This window comes from Pan paniscus, chromosome 1 (assembly GCF_029289425.2).
Source record: "Pan paniscus chromosome 1, NHGRI_mPanPan1-v2.0_pri, whole genome shotgun sequence".
In the NCBI taxonomy this organism is placed as follows: domain Eukaryota; kingdom Metazoa; phylum Chordata; class Mammalia; order Primates; family Hominidae; genus Pan; species Pan paniscus.
In genome coordinates this window covers 199,925,277-199,952,175 of record NC_073249.2, presented here as the reverse complement: position 1 = coordinate 199,952,175, position 26,899 = coordinate 199,925,277, and the positions used below count along the sequence as shown (strand labels likewise).

Genomic DNA, 26,899 nt, shown 5'->3' with positions numbered 1-26,899 from the left:
TTTATTTCTATAATTATACATACTAAACAACATGAATTCAGACTATCATCTCCAATTCCAAGCTCATATCATGGGGTTCATTCTAGTTTTTGCCCCTTGTGTATTTATACTTCCTGTCTTTCACACTGAGGAATCTGGTGTCCATTATTCTTGATTTATCTTTTTTTTTTTTTTTTTTTGAGACAGGGTCATGCTCTATCCCCCAGTTGCTGGAGTGCAGTGGAGTGATCTTGACTCACTGCAACCTCTGCCTCAGGGTTCAAGTGATTCTTTTTTTTTTTTTTTTTTTGAGACGGAGTCTCACTGTCACCCAGGCCCAGAGGCCCAATCTCGGCTCACTGCAACCTCCGCCTCCCGGGTTCAAACAATTCTCCTGCCTCAGCCTCCTGAGTAGCTGGGACTACAGGCGCCTGCCACCACGCCCAGCTGATTTTTCGTATTTTTTAGTAGAGATGGGGTTTTACCATTTTGGCCAGGCTGGTCTCGAACTCCTGACCTCATGATCTGCCCGCCTTGGCCTCCCAAAGTGCTGAGATTACAGGCATAAGCCACCGCACCCAGCTTTTTTTTTTTTTTTTTTTTTTTGAGATGGAGTTTTGCTCTTCTTGCCCAGGCTGGCATGCAATGGCACAATCTCGGCTCACTACAACTTCCACCTCCCAGATTCAAGAGATTCTCCTGCCTCGGCCTCCCAAGTAGCTGGGATTACAGGTTCCCACCACTATGCCTGGCTAAGTTTTTGTATTTTTAGTAGAGATGGGGTTTCACCATGTTAGGCAGGCTGGTCTCGAACTCCCGACCTCAGGTGATCCACCTGCCTCAGCCTCCCAAAGTGATAAGATTACAGGCGTGAGCCACTGCACCCGGCCTAAGTGATTCTTCTACCTCAGCCTCCCGTGTAGCTGGGATTACAGGCGCACACCACCACACCCAACTAATCTTTGTATTTTTAGTAGAGATGGGGTTTCACCATGTTGGCCGGGCTGCTCTTGAACTCTGGGCCTCAAGTGATCCACTTGCCTCGGCCTCCTAAAGTGCTGGGATTACAGGCATGAAATACCACATCCAGCTACTTTTTTTTTTTTCTTTGTTTGAGACAGGGTCTGGCTTTGTCACCCACGCTGAAGTGCAGTGGCGTGATCACAGCTCACTGCAGCCTTGACCTCCCAGGCTCAAGTGATTCTCCCATCTCAGCCTTCTGAGTAGCTGGGATTACAGGCTCCCACTGCCATGCCCCGCTAATTTTTTTTTTTTATACTTTAAGTTCTAGGGTACATGTGCACAATGTGCAGGTTTGTTACATATGTATACATGTGCCATGTTGGTGTGCTGCACCCATCAACTCGTTATTTAACTCCGCTAATTTTTAAATTGTTTTGTAGAGACAGGGTTTTGCTGTGTTGCTATGTTTTGCTAAGTGTTGGGATTACAGGCATGAGCCTCCGCAGTTGGCCTGGATCTGCTTCTTGTTCCACACATAAACTTGTTTCTTTCACTGCTCACATACTTCCAGTTGTCTTGGGAATCATTTATATTGGGATAAGACTTCTGATCCTGTACAGCAAGGGTCATGAGGTACAGCAAATGGTAGGAATATTCCTGGAAGCCCTTTCCACACACCAGGACAGCTCACAATGACTTAACTATACACAAAAGTGACTGCCAGCCACCCAGCTATATCCCACCAAATCAATCCAAACTGAGTGTATTTCCAACTCAACTTCACCTTAGCTGGATCACCAAATCCTCATGGCATCTCTGATATCACCTGATTCAAGGGAAAGTGAGATAGAGTGGGAAGAAATAGTAGTCTTAACCAATTGCAATTTTAGAATTTTGCTTTTGCACGTTAAAAGAAAAAAAAATATGTATTTGACGCTATGAAGACATTGCTGGGGTTGCTCCCAGTGCCTAGGATGGGCCCGTGCAAGTGCAAGGCCCTGCCCTCAAGAGCCCTCAGTCTGAGGGAGAAGACACAGATCAACTCCAGGAATCTCTAATCTAAAGGGAGAAGTCTCTAGTCTGAAGTGGGGAACACGCAATTCCAACCAAAAGAGAAACCTAAAGGAAAAAAGGAAAGAAGAAGGCGTCAACTGTGTCAAATGCACCTGAGAAGTTGAGTAAGATAATAGTGGTTCACTGGCTTTGGCAATATGTAGCACTGTAACCATATCAGAGCCTTTAAAAAATAGACTAGAATAGGCCGGGCGCAGTGGCTCATGCCTGTAATCCTAGCGCGTTGCGAGGCCGAGGCAGGTGGATCACTTGAGGTCAGGAGTTTGAAACGAGCCTGGCCAACATGGTGAAAACCCCTCTACTAAAAATACAAAAAAAAATTAGTTAGGCATAGTGGTGCCTGTAATCCCAGCTACTTGGGAGGCTGAGAATCACTTAAACCTGGGAGGCAGAGGTTGCAGTGAGCTGAGATCGTGTCACTGCACTCCAGCCTGGGCAACAGAGTGAGACTTGGTCTAAAAAAAAAAAAGAAGAATAGATAGACTAGAATATACTGTAGAGAGATGGAAGGTGAGGGAGTAGAAAAACAAGCAAACAAGTTTGCTGCAAATGAGAGCTGAAAATTGGAGAGGTAGCAGCAGAAGAAAGTGGGGCCATGGAATAATAATATAAAAACAGGGCTGGGCATGGTGGCTCACACCTGTAATCCCAGCACTTTGAGTGGCTGAGGCAGGAGGAGTGCTTGAGACCAGGAGTTTGAGACTTAGCCTGGGCAACACAGACTCCATCTCTACCAAAAAAAAACAAAAAACAAACAAACAAAAAAAAACAGCAGGGCGTGGTGATGTGAGCCTGTAGTCCCAGCTACTCTGGAGGCTGAAGTGGGGAGGATGGCTTGAGTCCAGGAGTTCAAGGCTGCCGTAAGCCATGATGGTGCCACTGCACTCCAGCTTGGGTGACAATGCAAGAACCCCATCTCTAAAAACACACAAAAAGATATTAAAGCGTGTTTGTAAATTGAAGGGAAGAAGAAAGATATTTGTGATGCAGAAGCTAAAAAAAGGGATAATTAACAGGGATAGAGTTCCTGAAAAGACTAAGATGATGAGATTCATTGCACAAGTGGAGGGATTAGCTTGGATGGCTGGGTCCTGTCCCCGCATTAACAGAAGTGAAAGTCAATTTCAGCACCTGTCATAATTTCCTGGGCCCAGTGCAAAATGAAAATGTGGGTCTCCTTATTCCAAAATTATTAAGAATTTCAAGACTATAACAGAAGGCCATGAAATCAAGCGTGGAGCCTTTCTAAGCCTGGGTGCTGTGCGACTGCAATTTGTACTCCCATGAAGCTGGCCCTAGTCAAGTACGCAATGAGGTCGATGAGGAGGAGGCTGTCCTGTGGTAAGTCCCTTCTAGGATTGGAAGAGATGAGTAAGGCTACTTTCAGCTTCACTGCTCTACAAGCTGGGGGGTCACTAGCAAGGGAGAGGAGCAAAACTTGTCCCTTTTTAACTTCCAACCCTGCCAGATTTGAGTCCAGGGCTTTCTAGAAGTCTCCACGGCATCGGGTGACCATAGCAACTCATGCCAAACTCTCCGGCCCACGGCTCCGCCTACCGCTTCGTGGACGCGCTTGTTGATTGGCTCCGAATGTCGACCAATGGTCGGCGAAGCGGGTTGCTTGCCGCACGGTCAATGGCCGCAAACCGGGAGGAAGGCGGGAAGAGAGGAGGTGGAGGCGGGCCTGGGCAGCCGCGCGCGTGCGTGTTTCCGGCTCCGCTGCGGAAGGCGGACGACTAGAGTCGTTGGGCCCGGCGCGACCCGCGGGAGCGTAGAGAGCGCGGGACTAGAGTGCAGAGCTCGGGACGTGGATCGGAGTCGGCGCGATGGGCGGAGAGCAGGAGGAGGAGCGGTTCGACGGCATGTTGCTGGCCATGGCTCAGCAGCACGAGGGCGGCGTGCAGGAGGTAACGGCCCGCGCGGCGTCGGCCCACCCGGCGGCCTTGGCCACGCTCCTTCCGCCCTTCTCTGCCTTCGAGGGCTGAGACCCACCCCAGCGGCTCGCGGGCTTCTGGGATGCCCCCACATTCTCACTGCGCCCAGCTTCCGGCCTGGCCACCTGCCAGCGGGTCTCACCCGGTTCGCATCAGTCCCGGGCCCCCGGCGCCCCTAAGTAGTAGCAAATTATCGCGTCCTTGAGCTTAGGATCCCCCTTTAGTTTCACATATGCCCCCACCCCCGTTTCCACTTTGATGGCGGCTTCCGAGGAGCATCCCTTAGTAAGAACCGTCGCAAATATCGTGATTTGGATCCACCAAGGCTTGGGGCGAGCCGTCGAATGTGTGTGGTAGGGGAGCGGGCTGATGTTAGCACGTGGTCTTGTTAGGCCTTGAATGGCGGAATAGGAGGCCTGTGTTCACGATTAGTTTCCACCACCTACCAACTTGGAACCTTTACATCTCTCCAAGCCTGAGTTTCCTTATCTGTGAGACAGCTGCGAATACCGGTTTCCGGAGAGTAGTTAAGAACCGTAAGTTCTCAGTAATAAGGCTTTTTCATTCAACAAATATTTGTCGTGTAATTGATGTGTGTCCCACACTCAACAATAAGGGCCAACTGTTACAGATTCTGGAGTTGGTTTTTTTGGAACAAACACAAAGTTAGAGGTAGAAAAGTCTGTCAGGATCAGAACTCTCATTCTCAGAGCCAGAGAAGTGGCAAGGATTTGCCTAGATCATGCAACATGGTTCTCACCTAGACAGGTCAATGTGCTTCCCAGAGTCCATGGCTGATTGTGTCTTACTGGAGGTAGGTTTCCATTGAACTTTCTATTCCTATGTAACCTAGGTGTCTGGTGACCAAGGACTTCTAAGCCCTTTGTGGTGGGGAGAGTGTTTCTCATTTGCAAGTGTGAAAAGCCTTCCTGTCTCCATTCCTCTAAACTGTTGGCACAAAACTGGATTTGGGAGCGAGTTCATTTTTGAGCAAATTGAAAAAGTGTCTAGAAGCAAGAATGGAAACCATTGAGATATGTTCTAGCATCAGATTTAATCAGATTTAGACCCACTCTTGGGCAAATAAAGGGTTTGTGTGTGCTGACCTTGAGTCACCACAAGATTGTTTCATTCAGCAAGAATTTTACTGAGCATGTACCTTTAGCCATATCTGGTGCCCAGCATTGCAGGTGGCAGACAGACTAAGCCATGGTTCATGGTTCCTATTTGTAAGGTGTTTACCCTCTGCCAGTGGGTCTCTTGCTCTGTGCCATACATTGCTAAAGGCCTCACCTCCATGACCTCATGATCCTCACCAGGTCCCTAGAAATAGGTACTGCATCTTATTCCTGTTGTACAGAGTTAAGAAACTTCTGCAAAGTCAAAAGGTAATATATGTCCATCTGATACTCAAACCGTTGGCTACACTTGTACTCCAGCCAGAATTAATCCATCTTATCCTCCTTTGAAGTGGCTTCATTTGCTCTCCTCCTTCTTGCTTTGAGCCAGTAACTTAGCCAGTGTCTTTTTTTTGTTTAGACAAGAGTTTCACTCTCACCCAGGCTGGAGTGCGGTGGCACGATCTTGGCTCACTGCAACCTCTGCTTCCCGGGTTCAAGCGATTCTCTGCCTCAGCCTCCCAAGTAGCTGGGATTACAGGTGCCTACCACCTGTAATCTAGCTAATTTTTGTGTTTTTAGTAGAGACGGGGTTTCACCATGTTGGCCAGGCTGGTCTTGAACTCCTGACCTCAAGTGACCCGCCCACCTGAGCCTCCTGAAGTACTGGGATTACAGGTGTGAGCCAGTGTCTTGATGGGCTTTTTACTTTCTGGAGAGGAAAGCTGGGCCCAGGCTTTTCATGCCCTGGATGCAGAGGAGTGTTCCATACGCTTAGGCTGCTTCTAGCATCACAAGGAAAGTGAAAGGCACACACACGCACACACACACAGGATATGAGAAATCTGCTTCATGGTGGAAGTGACTAAGAGAACCTGCTGGGGAGATAATCTCCTCAGTTGGGAAGCTCAGAGGAAAAATAGTCAAGTCCCAAGTTCCCTCCTAGACAAAACAAGTTGACTTGTGTGCAGTTGAAGGGCTCCCAAATGCAGCTCTACAACTTTAATCTTCTCCCCCTCTTTCAGCTTGTGAACACCTTCTTCAGCTTCCTTCGACGCAAAACAGACTTTTTCATTGGAGGAGAAGAAGGGATGGCAGAGAAGGTAAGTGTTGGAAACCACTGTCCTTTGGGCGGCTCTGTCTCTTCAGAAGAAAAGCTCACCTGGCCTTTCTTTGGCATAATAGTAACTTTCAGCAGAAGCGAAATGCCAAAGGTGAGGAATTGGGGAAGGGAAGGAAGCTGTCATTTCTTCAAGCTCCATTCCTTGCTCAGCCCTCTATCTACCTTATTTCCCATGACTTTTGCAGTTCTACAAGAGGGGCAGGTGTTAACTATCCCCATTGAGGAAATTGGCTCAAGAGAATTTTGCACCTTATCCAAAGTCTTGAGCTGAGCTGTGGGAGAACCAGGGTTGAAACCAGTCTGTTGTAAACCTGTCCTCTGCCCCGACACAGTGCCTCTCAGTTCCTTTTCCAATGAGGAGGTTTTATTTATTTATTTATTTTCTGAGACAGAGTCTTGCTTTGTCACCCAAGCTGAAGCGCAGTGGCGCAATGTCGGCTCACTGCAACTTTCGGCTCCCGGGTTCAAGCAGTTCTCCTGCCTCAGCCTCCCGAGTAAGTGGGATTACAGGCGCCTGCCACCACACCTGGCTAATTTTTGTATTTTGATAGAGACGAGGTTTCACCATATTGGCCAGGCTGGTCTCGAACTCCTGACCTCATGATCCACCCGCCTCGGCCTCCCAAAGTGCTGGGATTACAGGTATAAACCACTGTGCCTGGCCAGGAGGTTTTATTTTTACTTTTATTTATTTTATTTTATTTTATTTTTTGAAATGGAGTCTCATTCTGTTGCGCAGGCTGGAGTGCAGTGGCATAATGTAGGCTCACTGCAACCTCCGCCTCCTGGGTTTAAGTGATTCTTGTGCCTCAGCCTCCCAAGTAGCTGGGATTACAGGCAGGCGCTACCATGCCTGGCTAATTTTTGTATTTTTAGTAGAGATGAGGTTTCACCATGTTGGCCAGGCTGGTCTCGAACCCCTGACCTCAAGTGATCCACCCACCTCGGCCTTCTAAAGCGCTGGGAGTACAGGTGTGAGCCACTGCACCCGGCCTGAGGAGGTTTTAACTAATTACCTAGGAGATGAGACTGGGCAAATATTAGAAACTGATGCTTAGAAATAAATTTAGAAGGCCGGGCGCGGTGGCTCACGCCTGTAATCCCAGCACTTTGGGAGGCCGAGGCTGGCGGATCACGAGGTCAGGAGATCGAGACCATGCTGGCTAACACGGTGAAACCCCGTCTCTACTAAAAACACAAAAAATTAGCCAGGCGAGGTGGCGGGCGCCTGTAGTCCCGGCTACTCTGGAGGCTGAGGCAGGAGAATGGCGTGAACCCCGGGGGGCGGAGCTTGCAGTGAGCCGAGATCGCGCCACTGCACCCCAGCCTGGGCAACAGTGAGACTCCGTCTCAAAAAAAAAAAAAAAAGAAAGAAAGAAATTTAGAAATACTCAGAGGCATGTCTTCCCAGATGCTGTGACTCAGAGTTTAAGGATTTCTGTTTTGTAGTATTGATTCTGAGACGTTGAACTTCTTTCTGATTCCTTAAGGTTGTAATTATACTTTTGAAAATTGTTATATCATGAGGAATTTTTTTTTTTTTTTTTTTTTGAGACAGAGTTTCACTCTGTTGCCCAGGCTGCAGTGCAATGGCACGATCTCGGCTCACCACAACCTCCGCCTTGCGAGTTCAAGCAATTCTCCTGCCTCAGCCTCCCGAGTAGCTGGGATTACAGGCATGCACCACCACGCCTGGATAATATTTGTATTTTTAGTAGAGATGGGGTTTCACCATGTTGGCCAGGCTGGTCTTGAACTCCCAACCTCAGGTGATCCGCCTGCCTCGGCCTCCCAAAGTGCCGGGATTACAGGTGTGAGCCACCATGCCCAGCCTTTTTTTTTTTTTCTTTTTTTTTTTTGAGACGGAGTCCCGCTCTTTTCATCCAGGCTGGAGTACAATGGTGCGATCTTGGCTCACTGCAATGTCTGCCTCTTGGGTTCAAGCAATTATTGTGCTCAACCTCCTGAGTAGCTGAGATTACAGGCGTGAGCCACCACGCCCGACGCCATTATCTTTATAATAGACATAAACAAGAGACATAATAAGAAGGAGACGTAGACGTTCTTTGCAAACCGTTTTCTGTGGCTTCAGGATTCTAACAAGTTGGTAAACTCTTTAATGTGTCCTGAAGGTCTGAGGCCGCTCTGTCATAGACACATTACCTAAGAGTAGGAGTCCCAGGTTCTTGGTCTAGCTTTGTCACCTAGTCGAGTTCCCAGCAATGCTCTGGTTTTTTCCATCTTTCCATCTGTAAAATGGGAGAAAGTAGACCCCTTCTAGCTCAGATATTTTTTCTGTATTGTCACTAACACCTCTGGCCTTTCTGTGGGTCAGACTACCTGTAAAACCTCATGCCGCAAACTTACAAAAAAATACAAAAGCACTTTTAGTTTTTATAGCTTTTGGGACTAGTCATTTATTTTTTCTTTCTTTTTTTTTTTTTGACACGGAGTTTCATGCTTGTTGCCCAGTCTGGAGTGCAATGGCACGATCTCAGCCCACTGCAACTTCTGCCTCCCAGGTTGTAAGTGATTCTCCTGCCTCAGCCTCCTAAGTAGGTGGGATTACAGGCATGCACCACCATGCCTGGCTAATTTTGTATTTTTAGTAGAGACGGGTTTCACCATGTTGGTTAGGCTGTTCTCAAACTCCTGACCTCAGGTGATCCCCCAGCCTCAGCCTCCCAAAGTGCTGGGATTACAGGCGTGAGCCACTGCACCCGGCCTACTTTTTTCAATGAATGTTTATTGAACACTTAACACTTTGGATTATGTTAGGTGCTATATCAAACCTTTTGGGATTGCAGAGGTGAATACAGATTTGTTCTTTGTTTTCATGGATCTCACAGTGTAGCCAAAATAAAAAAAACAAGCAGTGAAAAAGTAGTGGGTGTTGGGGCAGAATCCCTGGGAACATAAAACTAACCTAGGTTCAGGGCTCAGAGAAGACTTTGTGAGGAAGTGACGCTTCAGATATGAAGGATGAATAGCTGTAAGAAGGGAGAGAGATGAACCGTGTGTGTGTGTGTGTGTGTGTGTGTGTGTGTGTGTGTGTGTGTGTGTGTCAGGGTCTTGCTCTGTTGTCCCAGCTGGAGCACAGTGGCTGTAAGAAGGGAGAGAGATGAACCGTGTGTGTGTGTGTGTGTGTGTGTGTGTGTGTGTGTCAGGGTCTTGCTCTGTTGTCCCAGCTGGAGCACAGTGGCGTGATCCAGCCGCCTTAGCCTCCCAAAGTGCTGGGACTACCTAATTTTTCTTTTTCTTTTTTTTTTTTTTTGAGACGGAATCTTGCTCTATGACCTAGGCAGGAGAGCAGTGGAGCGATCTCAGCTCACTGCAATCCCCGCCTCCCAGGTTCAAGCGATTCTTCTGCCTCAGCCTCCTGAGTAGCTGGGATTACAGGCGCCCGCCACTATGCCTGGCTAATTTTCGTATTTTTAGTAGAGCCGGGGTTTCACCATGTTGGTCAGGTTGGTCTCGAACTCCTGAGCTCGTGATCTGCCCGCTTTGGCCCCTCAAAGTGCTGGGATTACAGTCATGAGCCACCGCGCCCAGCCCCTAATTTTTCTTAACTGTAAGAGGGAGCAGTCCTTACCTTACAAGGATGTTACGAGGATTTAAAAAAAGGCAAAGACCACAGTCCACTTCAGAATCCCTTGGGGCCACATGTGTTTTGGTATTTAAAATTATTTGGATTTCAGAAAGGCAATACAGTGCATATAATGTGCATTACATACAATAATCTAATCCCAGGCCAGGAGCTGCATCCTGCAACAAAACACATTAATATTTCTGCAGAGATATATATATCAATATACATACCAAGTAGAAGAAATGAAGGCTGTAAATACCTCATGCCACGAACTTACAAAAAAATACAAAAGCACTTTAGTTTTTATAGCTTTTGGGGCTAGGAATTGTAGACTTGAATACAGCCATAGTGATCTAATCAATATGGTATTGATAGAAGAAGAGAAAAATGGACCAGTGAAGCAGAATAGAGAATCCTGAAATAAAGTCTAGCATTTATGAAGATTTAATGTGTCTACTGTGGTAATTCAGTTCAGTAGGCAAAGCATGATTTAATAAGTCATGCTGCTACATGAATTTTTTTTGGTTAAAAAAACAAAATTTGCCATCTGTCATACTCTATAAAAATACCAATAATAAAAATCCTGTAAGGAAAGCTAGGAAACTATAGTCTTATGTGGGGGAGACTTTTCAGCATTAGAAAACTGGAAGCTATAAAAGAAGAGATAGCTGTTTGCCTTTTCAGATGCTGAAACTTTGTAAATGGTAAAAGACATTTAAGTCAATTGAAGAACACCAGATTATGAGAAAATATGCAGTGCAGAGGAAAAATAACATTTAATTGTGAAGTTCATATTTAGGAACTCATAAATAAAAATTAGCCAGGCCTTGTGGCACATGCCTTTAGTCCCAACCACTCAGGAGGCTGAGGTAGGAGGATTGCTTGAGCCTGGGAGGTTGAGGCTTCAGTGAGCCGTGATTGTGTCACTACGCTGCAGTCTTGGTGACAGAGCAGGACTTTGTTTCCAAAACAAAACCCACAATGAGATACTATTTCACATCTGTTAGGATGGCATCCGTTAAAAGATAAAACAAAATAACAAGTGTTGACAAAGATAGGGAGAAACTGGAACCCTTGTACACTGTTGGTGGGAATGTCAAATGGTGCATCTGCTATGGAAAACGTTATGGCGGTTTCTCAAAAAGTTAAAGAATACAACTATCGTATGTTCTAGCAGTCATGCTTGTGGGTATATACCCAAAATAATTAGAAGGAGGATTTATTTGCACACCCATGTTCACAGCAGCCTTATTCATAACAGCCAAAAGGTGGAAGGAACCAAAGGCTCCATCAGCAGGTGAATGGATAAACAATGTGGTATAGACATACTCTGGGATGTTATTCTGCCTTAAAAGGGAAAGAAATCCTGTCCATTGCTACATGGATGTACCTTGGAGGACATCATGTTATATGAAATAAGCTGGTCACAAAAGGACAAATACAGTTGATCCTTTGTATCCGTGGGCTCTGCATCCATGAGCTTAACCAACCACTGATGGAAAATATTTGGAAAAAAAAGTTTTTTTAAATGACAGTACAATAATAAAAAAATATGAATTAAGCCCGACGTGGTGACGCACTCCTGTAATCCCAGCTACTTGGGTGGCTGAGATGGGAGGATGGCTTGAGCCCAGGAATTTGAGATCAGCCTGGGCAACATAGCAAGACCCCTTCTGAAAAAACAAAAACAAAAAACAAATTAAAAAAATACAATCTAATTACTTACATCCGTAGCAGTTACATTGTATTAGGTATTAGGTAATCTAGAGATGATTGAGAGTATACAGGAGCATGCATGTAGGTTATATGCAAATAAAATGCCATTTTATATAAGGGACTTGAGCATCCTCGGAAATTAGTGTTGGGGAGTGGTCCTGGAACAAATCGTCGTGGGTACGGTGGGACTACCCTATTGCATTCCACTTACATATAATTGAAGGCATATTTTTTGATGAGTAAATATTATGTGACTATCTAAAAGAAAAGTTACTGTTTAAAAACATAACTGTAGGGCCGGGCACAGTGGCTCATACCTGTAATCCCAGCACTTTGGGAAGCTGAGGTGGGTAGATCACCTGAGGTCAGGAGTTAGAGACCAGCCTGGCCAATATGGTGAAACCGTGTCCCTACTAAAAATACAAAAATTAGCTGGGCATGGTGGTAGGCGCCTGTAATCCCAGCTACTCGGGAGGCTGAGGCAGGAGAATCACTTGAACCCAGGAGGCGGAGGTTGCAGTGAGTCAAGATCGCACCACTGTACTCTACCCTGGGCAACAAGAGTGAAACTCCATCTCAAAAACAAAAACAACAACAACAACCACAACAAATGTAACTGTAATGGTATTACCTTCTCCAGAAAAGCATACCAATTCTTTAAATATTACCAGAGATCCACATCCAGTCAGGGTTCTGATTTCCCTCAATGCTCTCTTACTATTGTGTTTTGTTTTGTTTTGAGACAGGGTCTCGCTCTGCTGCCCAGCCTGGATGGTGTCCAGTAGTGCGATCATGATTCACTGCAGCCATGACCACTAGGCTCAGGTGGTCCTCTCACCTCAGCCTCCTGAGTAACTGGGAGTATAGGCGTGCCCCACCACACCCAGCTAATTTTTGTATTTTTTGTAGAGTGGGGGTTTCACCATCTTGCCCAAGCAGGTCTTGAATTTCTGATTCTGATCTCAAGCGACCTACCCGCCTTTGCGGCCGCCATTGTACCCAGCTCTTTTGTTTTTTAAAAAAATATGGGCTGAGATGGGGGGATCACTTGAGGCCCGGTGTTCAAGACCAGTCTGGTCCAACATAGAGCATATCTGTACAAAAAATAGAAAATCATAGCCAAGAGTGGTGGCACAAGCCTGTAGTCCCAGCTACTCTGCAGACCAAGGTGGGAGGATCTCTGGAGCCCAGGAGTTTGAGGCTGCAGTGACCCATGATAAACAGCACTGTAATCCATCCTGGGCAACAGAGCTAAACCCTGTCTCAAAAAAAAAAAAAAAAAAAAAATAGTGGGCTGGGCACGGTGGCTCACACCTGTAATCCCAGCACTTTGGAAGGCCGAGGTGGGCAGATCACCTGAGGTCAGGAGTTTGAGGCCAGCCTGGCCAAATGGTGAAACCTCGTCTCTACTAAAAATACAAAAATTAGCTGGGCATGGTGGCAGGGGCCTGTAATCCCAGCTACTCGAGAAGCTGAGGTGGGAGAATTGCTTGAACCTGGGAGACAGAGGTTGCAGTGAGCCGAGATCACGCCATTACACTCCAGCCTGGGCCACAGAGCGAGACTCTGTCTCAGAAAAAAAAGTGTGGTAAAAAGCACATCATAAAATTTACCTTCTTAACCTTTGTTTTGTTTTTGTTTGTTTGTTTGTTTGAGACGGAGTCTCGCTCTGTTGCCCAGCCTGGAGTGCAGTGGCGCCATCTTGGCTCACTGCAACCTCTGCCTCCCAGGTTCCAGCAGTTCTCCCACCTCAGCCTCCCGAGTAGCTGGGATTACAGGCGTGTGCCACCACCCCTGGCTAATTTTTGTATTTTTAGTAGAGATGGGGTTTTACCATGTTGGCCAGGCTGATCTCGAACTCCTGACCTCAGGTGATCTGCCTGCCTCACCCTCCCAAAGTGCTGGGATTACAGGCATGAACCACTGCGCCTGGCCTTTTTTTTTTTTTTTTTTTTTTCTTGAGGTAGAGTCTCGCTTTTTCGCCCAGGTTGGAGTGAAGTGGCACCATTTCGGCTCACTGCAACCTGTGCCTCCTGGGTTCAAGAGATTTCTCGTACCGGTTGGGCGCAGTGGCTCACACCTGCAATCCCAGCACTTTGGGAGGCCGAGGTGGGCGGATCATGAGGTCAGGAGATCAAGACTATCCTGGCCAACGCGGTGAAACCCTGTCTCTACTAAAAATACAAAAATTAGCCGGGCATGGTGGCACTCTCCTATAATCCCAGCTACTCGGGAGGCTAAGGGAGGAGAATCGCTTGAACCCAGGAGTCAGAGGTTGCAGTGAGCCAAGATCGCCACTGCACTCCAGCCTGGCGACAGAACGAGATTCCGTCTCAAAAAAAAAGAGATTTCTCCTGCCTCAGCCTCCCAAGTAGCTGGGACTACAGGTGCCCACCACCACGCCTGGCTAATTTTTGTATTTTTAGTAGAGACAGGGTTTCAGTAACATTGGCCAGGCTGGTCTCGAACTCTTGACCTTGTGATCCGCCCATCTTGGCCTCCTAAAATGTTGGGATTATAGGTGTGAGCCACCACGCTTGGCCCTTTTTTTTTTTTTTAAATTTTTATTTTATTTATTTATTTTTCTGAGACAGAGTCTCACTCTGTCACCCACTGGAGTGCAGTGGCATGATCACTACTTACCTTGACCTCCCCAAGGCTCAGGTGATCCTCCCACTTTAACCCCTTAAGTAGCTTGGACTCCAGTGCCATCATGCCCAGCTAATTTTTCTTTTTCTTTTTTTTTTTGAGACAGAGTCTCGCTCTGTTGCCCAGGCTGGAGTATAGTGGTGTGACCTTGGCTCACTGCAACCTCTGCCTTCCGGGTTCAAGCGATTCTCCTGCCTCAGCCTCCTGAGTAGCTGGGATTACAGGTGCGCACAACCATGCTGGGCTAATTATTGTATTTTTAGTAGAGATGAGGTTTCACCATGTCAGTCAAACCTGTCTTGAACTCCTGACCGCATGATCCTCCTGCCTCGACTTCCCAAAGTGCTGGGATTACAGGTGTGAGCCACTGCGCCCGGCCCCCAGCTAATTTTTCTATTTTTTTTGTAGAGATGAGGTTTTACCATGTTTCCCAGGCTGGTCTCTAACTCCAGGGCTCAAGTGATCTGCCTGACTCGGCCTCCCAAAGTTCTAGGATAACAGATGTGAGCCACTGTGCTGGCCCATGTTAACCATTTTTAAGTGTACAGTTCAGTAGTGTTAAGTGAACTTACACTAAGAAACATATTTGTAAGACCTCTTTGCATCTTAGGGAACTGAAACCCTGTACCCATTAAGCAACTTCGCTTTGTTCCCTCCCCTACCTCCTGGTAACTGCTGTTCTATTTTCTGTGTAGGTTGACTACTGTAGATACTTCATATAAATGGAATCATACAATATGTATCTCTTTGTGACTGGCTTATTTCGTTTAATGTAATGTCCACAGATTTATCCACATTGTAGCATGTGACAGGATTTCCATCCCCTTTAAGGCTGAATAATATTCCATTATATGTATATATCACAATTTTTTTTTTCTTTTTGAGAGAAGTCTTGCTGTGTTTCTTGCCCAGGCTGGAGTGCAGTGGCACGATCTTGGCTCACTGCAACCTCAGCCTCCCGAGTACCTGGGACTACAGGCACACGCCACCACGCCCGGCTAATTTTTGTATTTTTATTAGAGTCGGGGTTTTACCGTATTGGTCAGGCTGGTGTTGAACTCCTGACTTTGTGATCTGCCTGGCTCGGCCTCCCAAAGAGCTGGGATTACAGGCTTGACCACCGCGCCCGGCCACAATTTTTTTTTTTTTTAATCTATTCTTCTGCTGATGGACTTTTGGGTTGCTTTCACCCCTTGGTTATTGTGCATAGTACTTTTGTGAACATAGGTGCACAAATCTTTTGAGATTCTATTTTCAATTCTTGTAGGTGTTACTCGGCAGTGTAATCTATTGGATCATATGGTAGTTTTTGTTTTTGTTTTTGTTTTTTTTTTTAAGACAGTATTACTCTTGTTGCCCAGGCTGGAGTGCAATGATGCAATCTCGGCTCACTGCAACCTCTGCCTCCTGGGTTCAAGCGATTCTCCTGCCTCAGCCTCCCAAGTAGCTGGGATTACAGGTGCCTGCCACCACGCCTGGCTAATTTTTGTATTTTTAGTAGAGACAGGGTTTCACTGTGTTGGCCAACCTGGTCTCGAACTCCTGACGTCAGGTGTTCCGTGCCCCCTTGGCCTCCCAAAGTGTTGGGATTACAGGCGTGAGCCACCGTGCCCAGCCGCAAACCTCTTTTCTTTATAAATTACCCAGTCTAGGGTATTCCTTCATAGCAGCATGAGAACAGACTAATACAGAACCCTCATGTGCTATGGCCAGGAAAGAGGTTTAATTGACTCATAGTTCTGCATGGCTGAGGAAGCCTTAGGAAACTTACAGTCAGGGTGGAAGGTGAAGGGGAAGCAGGTACCACCTTTACAAGGTGGCAGGAAGAAGTGCCAGGCAAAGGCGGAAAAGCCCCTTGTAAAATCATCAGATCTCATGATAACTCACTATCAAGAAAGCAGCATGGGGGTAGCCACCCCCATGATTCAAATTACCCCCCACCAGGTCCTTCCCATGACGTGGGGATTATGGGAACTACAATTCAAGATGAGATTTGGGTGGGGACACAGAACTAGATGATATCATATATCATCTAGTCAAGACATTTGTCTTTTTTATTGGGTATTTGATTACGATTGTTTGATTCCTAATTCAAGTAAGGTTCACACTTTACACTGGGTGATAGAAACCTGTAGATTAAGAGACCTCAAACAAAGACAAAAACAAAAAATTAAGGGTCAGGCACAGTGGCTCAGGCCTGTAATCACAGCACTTTGGGAGGCTGAGGTGGTAGGATCACTTGAGCCCAGGAGTTGAAGACCAGCCTGGGTAATATAGTGAGACTCCATCTCTACAAAAAAAAAATGTTTTGTTTTTTTTTGACTTGGAGTCTCTGGTGCTGAGGCGGGAGTGCAGTGGCATGATATTGGCTCACTGCAGCCTCCGCCTCCTGAGTTCAAGCAGTTCTCCTGCCTCAGCCTCCCAAGTAGCTGGGATTACAGGCACCCACCACCACGCCCGGCTAATTAATATATATATATATATATATATATATATATATATATATATATATATATATTTTTTTTTTTTTTTTTTTTTTTTTTTTTTGAGATGGAGTTTTGCTGTTGTTGCCCAGGCTGGAGTACAGTGGCCTGATCTCGGGTCACCACAACCTCTGCCTCCTGGGTTCAAGCGATTCTCCTGCCTCAGCTTCCCAAGTAGCTGGGATTACAGGCATGCGCCACCACGCCCAGCTAATTTTTGTATTTTTAGTAGAGACAGGGTTTCTCCAAGTTGGTCAGGCTGGTCTTGAACTCCCGACCTCAGGTGATCCGCCTGCCTCGGCCTCCCAGAGTGCCTGGTTTACAGGTGTGAGCCACCGAGCCCAGCCTAATTTTTGTATTTTTAGTAGAGGCAGGGTTTCACCTTGTTGGCCAGGCTGGTCTCGAACTCCAGTGGTCTAAATCCTGACCTCAGGTGATCCACCCACCTTGGCCTCCCGAAGCGCTGGGATTACAGGCGTGAGTCACCCTACCTGGCCTACAAAAAAAAATTTTAAGATTTAAAAAATAAAACACAAGAGACCTCTTTTTTCCTTGCAATTTGTTTTTTGAATAAAGGGTCGTTTGTCCTGGCAAAGTTTCCCACAATCTGGATTTTGCGTATTGCATCCTAAGAATGGTTTTTACTCACAGCCGTTCTGACACCAAATGTGTGGGGTTTTTCCACCACTCGACGACCAGTTCTCCAGTTCTCTGGACACCAACTGGGTATCCTACAATTCAATTGAATTCTGACCGTAACTACCCAGAATTACTGCAGACTCCACAGGTTAAGGACTCAGTCCCATAAGACAGTGCCCACTTGACACACCAGTTGTAAGTTCCAAGTTGCCTCGTGTACTTCTGACCAACCAGCTGTAAACTGGGGTTTGCCATGACCACCTTTTCAGGTTTAATAATTTGCTAGAATGATTCAAAACTCAGGAAAGTGCTTTATTTACTGTTACTGGTTTATTATAAAAGACATAACTCAGGAACAGCCAAATAGCTGTGTAGGGCTAGGTATGGGGGTGGGGCCTGGAGCCTCCATACCCTCTCTGGGTGTGCCACCCTCCCGACACCTTGATGTGTTCACCACCCTAGAAACTCCAAACCCCATTGTTTAGGGGGGTTTCTGTTTTGAGACAGGTTCTCACTCTCACGCAGGTTGTAGTGCAGCGGCGCAATCTCGGCTCACTGTAACCTTCAGTTCACAGCAACCTCCGGCTCCCAGGCTCAAGCAGTCCTTCCATCTTAGCCTCCCGAGTAGCTGGGACTGCAGGCATATGCCACCGTGTCTGGCTAATATTTTCGTATTTTTGGTATAGACGGGGTCTCACCATGTTGCCCAGGCTGGTCTTAACCTCCTGAGCTCAAGCGATCTGCCCGCCTCGACCTTTCCAAAGTGCTGGGATTACCGGTATGAGCCACTGTACCCGGTAAACTTAAATTTATTTGCACAGATGTAGTTCCTCAGTGCACGTGCGCTAGCATTTTATTTATTTATTTTTATTTCTATTTATTTGTTTGTTTTTTTGAGACAGAGTCTTGCTCTGTCACCCAGGCTGGGGTGCAGTGATGTGATCATGGCTCACTGGAGTCTTGACCTCCCAGGCTCAAGCAATCCCCCTGCCTCAGTCTCTCGAGTAGCTGGAACTACAGGTACCATTACACTCAGCTAATTTTTGTATTTTTTATAGAGACAGGGTCTTCCTATGTTGCCCAGGCTGGTTTCAAACTCCTGGGCTCAAGTGATCTGTCTGCCTCTGCTTCCTAAAGTGCTGGGATTACAGATGGGAGCCCCCGTGCCCGACCTGGATTAGCATTTGAATAACAGCTATTTCATAAAATTCTTCTGCCTTCTGAAAAGTATTTGAGAAGGCTGGCATGGTGGCACATGCCTGTACTGTCCTGGGCCTCTTCTGGGGGAGAGTGACAGTCTTGGATTTAGAGCAGGCCCAGCCCTCCCCACCCTGGTTGGCTGTGGTTCCCAAAGATGTGTCCAGTGACCGAAGCTTGAATCGGTGACAGCCTCTGGGTAAGCTTCCACACCCCTGGGGTTATCTGTCTGAGGCTGGGCCTAAGTCAAGCTGATGGGAGGATGGGTCAGAGGCTGCTGTGATTGGCCTTGACTCTGCCTGGTGGTTTAGCTCTGCCCTTGCTTAACCTCCAGGAGCTAGGAAGGAAGTACAAATGGGATGTGACATGATTCAGTGGAGCCGGGAGAGGGGAGGGCCCTGCTCCCACCTCCTTTTGGCCACTGGTTGGCAAATGCCTTTAGTTCAAGGTCTCTCTGATTAGGGACTTAGGACCAAGGCCCTGTGGTGGAACAGCCTCTGCTGGTGTAATTATGACCTATTGTTTCTACTGACAGCAGAATGGCCTACCCTACCAGTTTAATTCGTGGTTTAGGGGGTACGTTTGGTGTTCTTTAACCTTGTAGAGTGTGGAGCTACTGTGGTGTGGCATGGGACAGGGGGTTTGGGCATAGCAGGAGAATTTGGCGTCAAATGGGTGAGAATCCACAGGGCATTTAGCAGAACCCCAGGTCTGGGGGCCCGTGGGTGACTTCTGTGACCTTGAGCCCCTGCAGAGCTTTCCCTGCAGTTCTGCCTTAGAGATGCTTGAAAGAGGGTTTATTGACCACTGATCACATGGCAAGTGCCCTGCAAGGCCTCTAGGGGTATGTGCGTATGTGTGCACATGCACACTGTGTATGGGTTGGCATTGAGTTGAGTGTCCTAAGGGTATGTTCCTGGCCAGAGGTGAAACTTTGACACTTGACTGGTCATGGAGGATGAATTGGTTTGCCAGGTGACCTGAGAATGGGGATGAGACATTCTAGGCAAAGAACAACACATGCCAAGATTGCTTTTATTTATTTTGAGACAGGGTCTCCCTCTGTTACCCAGGCTGGTGGCGCGATCTCTGCTCACTGCAACCTCAGCCTCCCAGGTAGCTGGGACTACTGGCGTGTGCCACCACACCGGGCTCATTTTTGGATTTTTAGTAGAGACAGGGTTTTACCATGTTGGCCAGGGTGGTCAAGAACTCCTGACCTCAGGTGATCTGCCCGCCTCAGCCTCAAGTGATCCACCTGCCTCATCTTCCCAAAGTGCTGGGATTACGGGCATGAGCCACCACACCTGGCCAAGACTGTTTTTAGAGATAATAACATAGACCAGGCATAATGGCTTACACTTGTAATCCCAGCACTTTGGGAAGATGAGGCAGGTCGATCACTTGACCCAGGAGTTTGAGACCAGCCTGGGCAACATGGCAAAACCTTGTCTCTACAAAAAAATACAAAAATTAGCCAGGCATGGTGGCATGTACTTATAGTCCCAGCCACTGGGGAGGCTGAAGTGGGAGGATCACCTTAGCCCAGGGAGGTCGAATGCATTCCAGCCTGGGTGAGTGAGACCATGTCTCAAAAATAATAATAATAATAACAAGATAGAGGCACAGAGACATGACCTCAGGGTCACGCAGGTAAGAGTAGACCAGGAACTCAAATCTAGGTGTGACTTTGAAGTATGCATGGAAATTGGCCAGGAGGGCTTGTTAAAAATACAGATTGCCTGGCCATACCCCAGAATTTCTGATCTGGTAGATCTGGAGTGGGGCTTAAGATTTAGTGTTTCTAACAGGTTCCAGGTGATGCTGATGCTGCAGGTCAGGGGAACCCTGTGATGTGGACCTCACTAGGCTCTTGATTTGTGCTGTCATACTCAATCCTCATGACGGATAAGGAAACAGGCTTAGAAAGAGTCAAAGTTGTTCACTTGTCTAAGGCCAGGAGCCAAATAATGACAGGTGGCAATAGTATGGGTGGAGGGTTGCCCTTGGGTAGCAGGGAGGCTGGCTAGCACATCCTGGAGTGGAAACCTCCTGGGAAGGTGTAGTGGAGAAAAAGGATTTGAAGTTGATAGCTTGCTGGCTGGAGAGAGGGTGAACAGGCTCTTCCTTCAAGAAAGCTCCCTGGCTTTGACCTGGTGCGGTAGCTCATACCTATAATCCCAGCACTTTGACCGGGCACGGTGGCTCACACCTATAATCCCAGCACTTTGACCGGGCACGGTGGCTCACACCTATAATCCCAGCACTTTGGGAGGCCGAGGCAGGCGGATCACTGGAGGTCAGGAGTTCGAGACCAGCCTGACCCACATGGAGAAACCCCATCTCTACTAAAAATACAAAATTAGCCAGGCGTGGTGGCACATGCCTATAATCCCAGCTACTCGGGAGGCTAAGGAAGGAGAATCACTTGAACCCGGGAGGCGGAGGTTGCAGTGAGCCAAGATCACGCCACTGCACTCCAGCCTGGGCAACAAGAGTGAAACTCCATCTCAAAAAAAAAAATTAAAAAAAAAAAAAAGCTCCCTGGCTTTCTGCTAACGTGGCCTTTTTGGGTGTGGTGTCAAGTCTTGCATAGCTGGACTGTGGTCTTGGAGACAGGATGCACTAAGAGTAAGAGTGATTAGTCAGAGGAGTGGGCCTGAGAACTCAGGAAAGGCTTGTGAGGGACTGAGGCTTGAGTTTTTACTTTAAACAGCGCCACTTTTTTTGTTTTGGTTTTTTTGAGACAGAGTCTCGCTTTGTCACCCATGCTGGAGTGCAGTGGCCTGATCTCGGCTCACTGCAACCTCCACCTCCCTAGTTCAAGCAATTCCCCTGCCTCAGCCTCCTGAGTAGCTGGGATTACAGGCGCACGCCACCGCGCCTGGCTAATTTTTTTGTATTGTTAGTGGAGACGGGGTTTCACCATGTTGGCCAGACTAGTCTCCAATTCCTTTATTTATTATTATTATTATTTTTTGAGATGGAGTCTTGCTCTGTCACCAGGCTGGAGTGCAGTGGCACGATCTCTGCTCACTGCAACCTCTGCCTCCCAGGTTCAAGCGATTCTCCCACTTCAGCTTCTCGAGTAGCTGGGATTACAGGCCCCCGCCACCATGCCCAGCTATTTTTTTATTTTTATTTTTTATTTTATTTTTGGTAGAGACAGGGTTTCACCATGTTGGCCAGGATGGTCTTGACCTTGTGATCCACCCTCCTCAGCCTCCCCAGGTGCTGGGATTACAGGTGTGAGCCAGCGCGCCCGGCCAAGCATCACTTTTTAAAACAGCCAGTTTATTGAGACAGGTGCTTTGCAGGTATTGTCATTACAACCCTATGAGATAGATGTATTTTCCTCATTTTGCAGATGAGGAAACCGAGTTTCTGGGTGCAGTGCTTTGCCCTTGCACCCAGCAGGTAGAGAGTGGGGCTGGACTCCAGGCTATGGGACACTGTCCCCTGCTCTGATGCCTCATGGCCTTTCTTCCCTCTCCAGCTTATCACACAGACTTTCAGCCACCACAATCAGCTGGCACAGAAGACCCGGCGGGAGAAGAGAGCCCGGCAGGAGGCCGAGCGGCGGGAGAAGGCGGAGCGGGCAGCCAGACTGGCCAAGGAAGCCAAGTCAGAGACCTCAGGGCCCCAGATCAAGGAGCTAACTGATGAAGAGGCAGAGAGGCTGCAGCTAGAGATTGACCAGGTGAAGGGTGGGCTTCCCTTCTCCACCCTTCAGATCCCCCCGGCACTGAGCAGTGGGGTCCTGTTGCCAACTGCTGTGCTCTTTGCCCCAGAAAAAGGATGCAGAGAATCATGAGGCCCAGCTCAAGAACGGCAGCCTTGACTCCCCAGGGAAGCAGGTGAGATGGACTGCAGGGACTTGGGATGAGCCAGGAGCTTGGAACTTACAGGAAATCTCCTGCCTACTGCTTTCTCTGGAATACCCTTCCTTATCCTATCCCCTCCCCTCCTGGCTTTGGGAATCTTCCCCATACTTTAAGATCACACTCAGAGACATTGAACCAAAGGATCCAGGTTAAAAAAATAAAAACCTGCCAGGCGCAGTGGTTCACACCTGTAATCCCAGCACTTTGGGAGGCCGAGGTGGGTAAATCACGAGGTCAGGAGTTCAAGACCAACTTGGCCAAGATGGTGAAACCCCATCTCTACTAAAAATACATAAATTAGCCAGGCATGGTGGTGGGTGCCCGTAATCCCAGCTACTCGGGAGGCTGAGGCAGAGAATTGCTTGAACCCGGGAGGCGGAGGTTGCCATGAGCCGAGATTGCGCCACTGCACTCCAGCCTGGGCGACAGAGCAAGACTCCTTCCCAAAAAAATAAAATAAAAACCGACTGACCTTAACCCATTTATGGCAAGAAAACCCAATAGCCAGAGAGGGCAGTGCCTATTACAGGTCCCATCTGAGGTTGGCTGGGTTCTGTGGGCCCAGCCATATCCTTTGTCACATGGTATAATAGTCTGAGCTCCTCTCAGACTGAGATCAGAACCAAGTTTTACCTGGTTCCCAGTGGACCAAGGCTTGGGGGTCTGCCCCTCTGTGGAGTGGGCAGGGACCAGGTCTGTTTTCTTTTGTGGCTGTATGCCCAGTGCTAGCCCTGGGCTTGGCCCAGTGAGGGTTCAATCTGTGTCTTGTCTGTCAAGTAAGTAGCTGAGTGTCCCTGATTGTAAGCAGGAGACTGAGGAAGATGAGGAGGAGGAAGATGAGAAGGACAAAGGAAAACTGAAGCCCAACCTAGGCAACGGGGCAGACCTGCCCAATTACCGCTGGACCCAGACCCTGTCGGAGCTGGACGTGAGTGTCAGGGACCAGAGGTAAAACTTAGGGGGCCAGCCTGGGGTACCAGCAGCACTTGGTGGCCTCTTCTGACTGCCTCTGCCCTATGCAGCTGGCGGTCCCTTTCTGTGTGAACTTCCGGCTGAAAGGGAAGGACGTGGTGGTGGACATCCAGCGGCGGCACCTCCGGGTGGGGCTCAAGGGGCAGCCAGCGATCATCGATGGGGAGCTCTACAATGAAGTGAAGGTGGAGGAGAGCTCGTGGCTCATTGAGGACGGCAAGGTGGTGACTGTGCATCTGGAGAAGGTATGTGAGGCCCAGCCCTTCTAGCCTGGGGTGTTGATGGAAGTAGAAGGGAGGATGTGTGCTTTTTTACTCAGGAGCCATGCTGGGGGCACTGTGGGATTATCTTAATCCCCATGACAACACTCTTTAAAGTAGATCTGTCTCTATTTTATTTTCTTAAAGACAAGGTCTCACTCTGTTGCCCAGGCTGGAGTGCAGTAACACCTTCTTAGCTCACTGCAGCCTTGAACTCTTGGGCCCAAGCAATTCTCTCGCCTCGTCCTCCTGAGTAGCTAAGACTACAGGTGTACACCACCACGCTCGGCGAATTTTTGTTAATAAATTTTTTTGTAGAGACTAGGGGGTCTCACTATATTTCCCAGGCTGGTTTTGAACTCCTGGCCTCAAGTGATCTTCACACCTTGGCCTCCCAAAGTGCTGAGATTACAGGCTTGAGTCAGGAAAAGAGCTCGTTGATTTACCCAAGCTCCTACCTCTGGGAAGGGGTGGAGTCAGAATTGAAAGTCTTAGTTTCTAAAGCCACTTCTTTTTCACTAGGTTTGTACATGCATTCAATTCATCAAATACTTGAACACCTACTCTGTGCCTGGTACTGTTCTTGTTCTAAGTGCTGGAAAGAGAACAGTGAACAAAACATAGGAAAATATGTGCCCTCAGGAAGCCTTCATTCTCAACCTCACTGCCTTTACAGAGAGGTAGGACACAGAGATCAGTAAATAAAGGTGGTCTGAAAAGGGCCAAGGGTCTGAGGAGAACTTCCCAGGGCACATAAGACCCTGTCACAGCCTGTCCGACTGGCACTGGCTGCCCTCACTCACTCACCCCTCCATGCCTCTGCACTTGCTTTGTCGCCCAGGCTGGAGTGCAGTGGCGCGATCTCGGCTCACTGCGAGCTCCGCCTCCTGGGTTCATGCCATTCTCCTGCTTCAGCCTCCAGTGTAGCTGGGACTACAGGCGCCCGCCACCATGCCTGTATTTTTTTTTTGTCTGTTTTGTTTTCTATTTTTTAGTAGAGACAGGGTTTCACCGTGTTAGCCAGGATGGTCTCGATCTCCTGACCTTGTGATCCGCCCACCTCGGCCTCCCAAAGTGCTGGGATTACAGGCGTGAGCCACCATGCCCAGCCCTTTCCCTGCCTTTTAAATTTATTTTTTATTTTTTGAGACAGGGTCTTGTTCTCACCCAGGCTAGAATGCAGTGGCGCAATCACGGCTTACTGCAGCCTTGACCTCCCGGGCTGAAACGACCCTCCCACCTCAGCTTCCTGAGTAACTGTGAGCGCCACCCTACCTGGCTAATTTTTAAATGTTTTTTGTAAAGACAGGGTCTCATGTTGCCCAGGCTGGTCTGAAACTCCTGGGCTCAAGGGATCTTCCTGCCTTGGCTTCCCAAAGTGTTGGGATTACAGGTAGGAGCCACTGCACCTGGCACTTCCCTGCTTAAAAACTTTTTCTGGCTGGGCGTGGTAGCTCATGCCTGTAATCCTAGCGCTTTGGGAGGCTGAGGTGGGCAGATCACGAGGTCAGGAGTTTGAGACCAGCCTGGCCAAGATGGCAAACCCCATCTCTAATAAAAATACAAAAAAATTAGCTGGGCATGGTGGTGGGCGCCTGTAATCCCAGCTACTTGGGAGTCTGAGGCAGGAGAATCGCTTGAACCCAGGAGGTGGAGGTTGCAGTGAGCTGACTGCACCACTGCACATGGTGGCTCACGCCTGTAATCCCAACACTTTGGGAGACTGAGGCAGGCAGATCATCTGAGGTCAGGAGTTTGAGACCAGCCTGGCCCAATATGGTGAAGCTCCGTCTCTACTAAAAATACAAAAATTAGCCAGGTGTGGTGGTGCATGCCTATAATCCCAGTTACTCGGGAGGCTGAGGCCGGAGAATTGCTTGAACCCAGGAGGCAGAGGTTGCAGTGAGCCGAGATGGTGCCACAGCACTCCAGCCTGGACAAGAAGAGCAAGACTCCATCTCAAAAAATACATATATTTATTTTCTTCCCATTTTAAATCTGGAATACTGCTTTGTGTCTTAAGACTCAGCCCGAGTGTCACTTTCAAACTTTTCTCCCTCCACCCTGGATGAATATCTCCCTTTCTGCTTTCTTCTTTCCCTTATCACACTGATTTGTAACTCTTTGCCTCTGTGTCTCCCTTAGCTGCAGGAAGGGCACAGTCTTGTACCTCTGGATCCAGTGTAGGCCTGCAAGGGTCTCAGGTGCAGGATGTGGATGGGAGAGAGTTTGGTTGTGAAAGGGTTAAGGGGTGATTCCTGGTGCACAGAGCAGGCCACCTCCCACCCTCTGGTTGTTCTCTTCACAGATCAATAAGATGGAGTGGTGGAGCCGCTTGGTGTCCAGTGACCCTGAGATCAACACCAAGAAGATTAACCCTGAGAATTCCAAGGTGAGCCCTGGCTGGTTGGGGGAGCTTCAGCAGGAAGGTGAGGGGCCTCGTTGTTTCCAGAGCTTCACCGATTCCTGTCACTGCCTGCCCTCAGCTGTCGGACCTGGACAGTGAGACTCGCAGCATGGTGGAAAAGATGATGTATGACCAGCGACAGAAGTCCATGGGGCTGCCAACTTCAGACGAACAGAAGAAACAGGAGATTCTGAAGAAGTGAGCAATTCAGAGACGGGGTTGGGGGACCGTGGGTGCCTGGGGGCTTAGACTTCGGTGACAGCAGTGAGTGGATCACTGCACTGCCTCAGGAGCTGCCCTGCCCCCTTTCCAGCCATGTTTATGGCTTTATGGCTTTGGCTTGCCTACTCTTGTCATTTGCTGAGGTCATCTTGAGGGCAAGGCCGGCTCATGGTGCATGATAGGAGGGAAAGGGTAACAGGCGGTCATTGCCACCTACAGGAAAACAATGCCAGTGTTGGTGCCTCAGCTTCCAGCCTCGGGACTCAAATGGGTCTCAGATACCCTGGGCCCTGCTCCTGCCCAGCCTGGCTTGGTGTTGCTGAGGTCTAAAGAGATTAGACTTGACACGGGGGTGCTGGGAGAAGGGACAGCTTTAGAAGAGAAGGATGAGCTGTTTCATCTTCTTGCTTCCCTTTCTCCAGGTTCATGGATCAACATCCGGAGATGGATTTTTCCAAGGCTAAATTCAACTAGCCCCTGTTTTTTCCTCCCTGAACTCTTGGGGCTGAGCTGCAACCACCCAACTTTCTTTCCCACTCTTCTCTGGGACTTGTGGGCCTCAGGGCTTGGGGCAGGCATGGGACTGGCCCAGGCACACAGGTCCCGGGGCATCAGGAGAAAGGCTGGGGCTTGGGACCTTGTCCTCCCCAGTTGGCCTACTGTTACACATTAAAACGATTTGCCCAGCTC

The 26,899-nt window shown here is 48.2% G+C and overlaps 1 protein-coding gene across 2 annotated transcripts; it reads left to right on the top strand.

Annotated features, from left to right (window-relative positions):
• Window positions 1-1,259: 1,259 nt before the first annotated feature.
• On the top strand, window positions 1,260-26,899 carry NUDC (nuclear distribution C, dynein complex regulator). 2 transcript variants are annotated; one of them, XM_003809426.5, is made up of 9 exons: window positions 1,260-3,923; window positions 6,094-6,171; window positions 21,961-22,164; window positions 22,256-22,321; window positions 23,157-23,276; window positions 23,371-23,565; window positions 25,889-25,972; window positions 26,067-26,185; window positions 26,632-26,899. In XM_003809426.5, the coding sequence occupies exons 1-9, from the start codon at window positions 3,843-3,845 to the stop codon at window positions 26,681-26,683; spliced, it is 999 nt and encodes a 332-aa protein (XP_003809474.1). In that variant the 5' UTR covers window positions 1,260-3,842; the 3' UTR covers window positions 26,684-26,899. The 2 variants fall into 2 exon arrangements, with proteins under 2 accessions (XP_003809474.1, XP_034814971.1); XM_034959080.3 differs by lacking the exon at window positions 1,260-3,923 and adding an exon at window positions 4,432-4,486.

What these genes read in the sequence shown, in the direction of transcription:
- NUDC (XM_003809426.5), top strand. Translation starts at nt 3,843, where the DNA reads ATGGGCGGAGAGCAGGAGGAGGAGCGGTTCGACGGCATGTTGCTGGCC. An exon ending in AAGAAGGGATGGCAGAGAAG is followed by an intron (nt 6,172 to 21,960) that starts GTAAGTGTTGGA and finishes TTCCCTCTCCAG; the next exon opens with CTTATCACACAGACTTTCAG. An exon ending in AAACAGGAGATTCTGAAGAA is followed by an intron (nt 26,186 to 26,631) that starts GTGAGCAATTCA and finishes CCCTTTCTCCAG; the next exon opens with GTTCATGGATCAACATCCGG.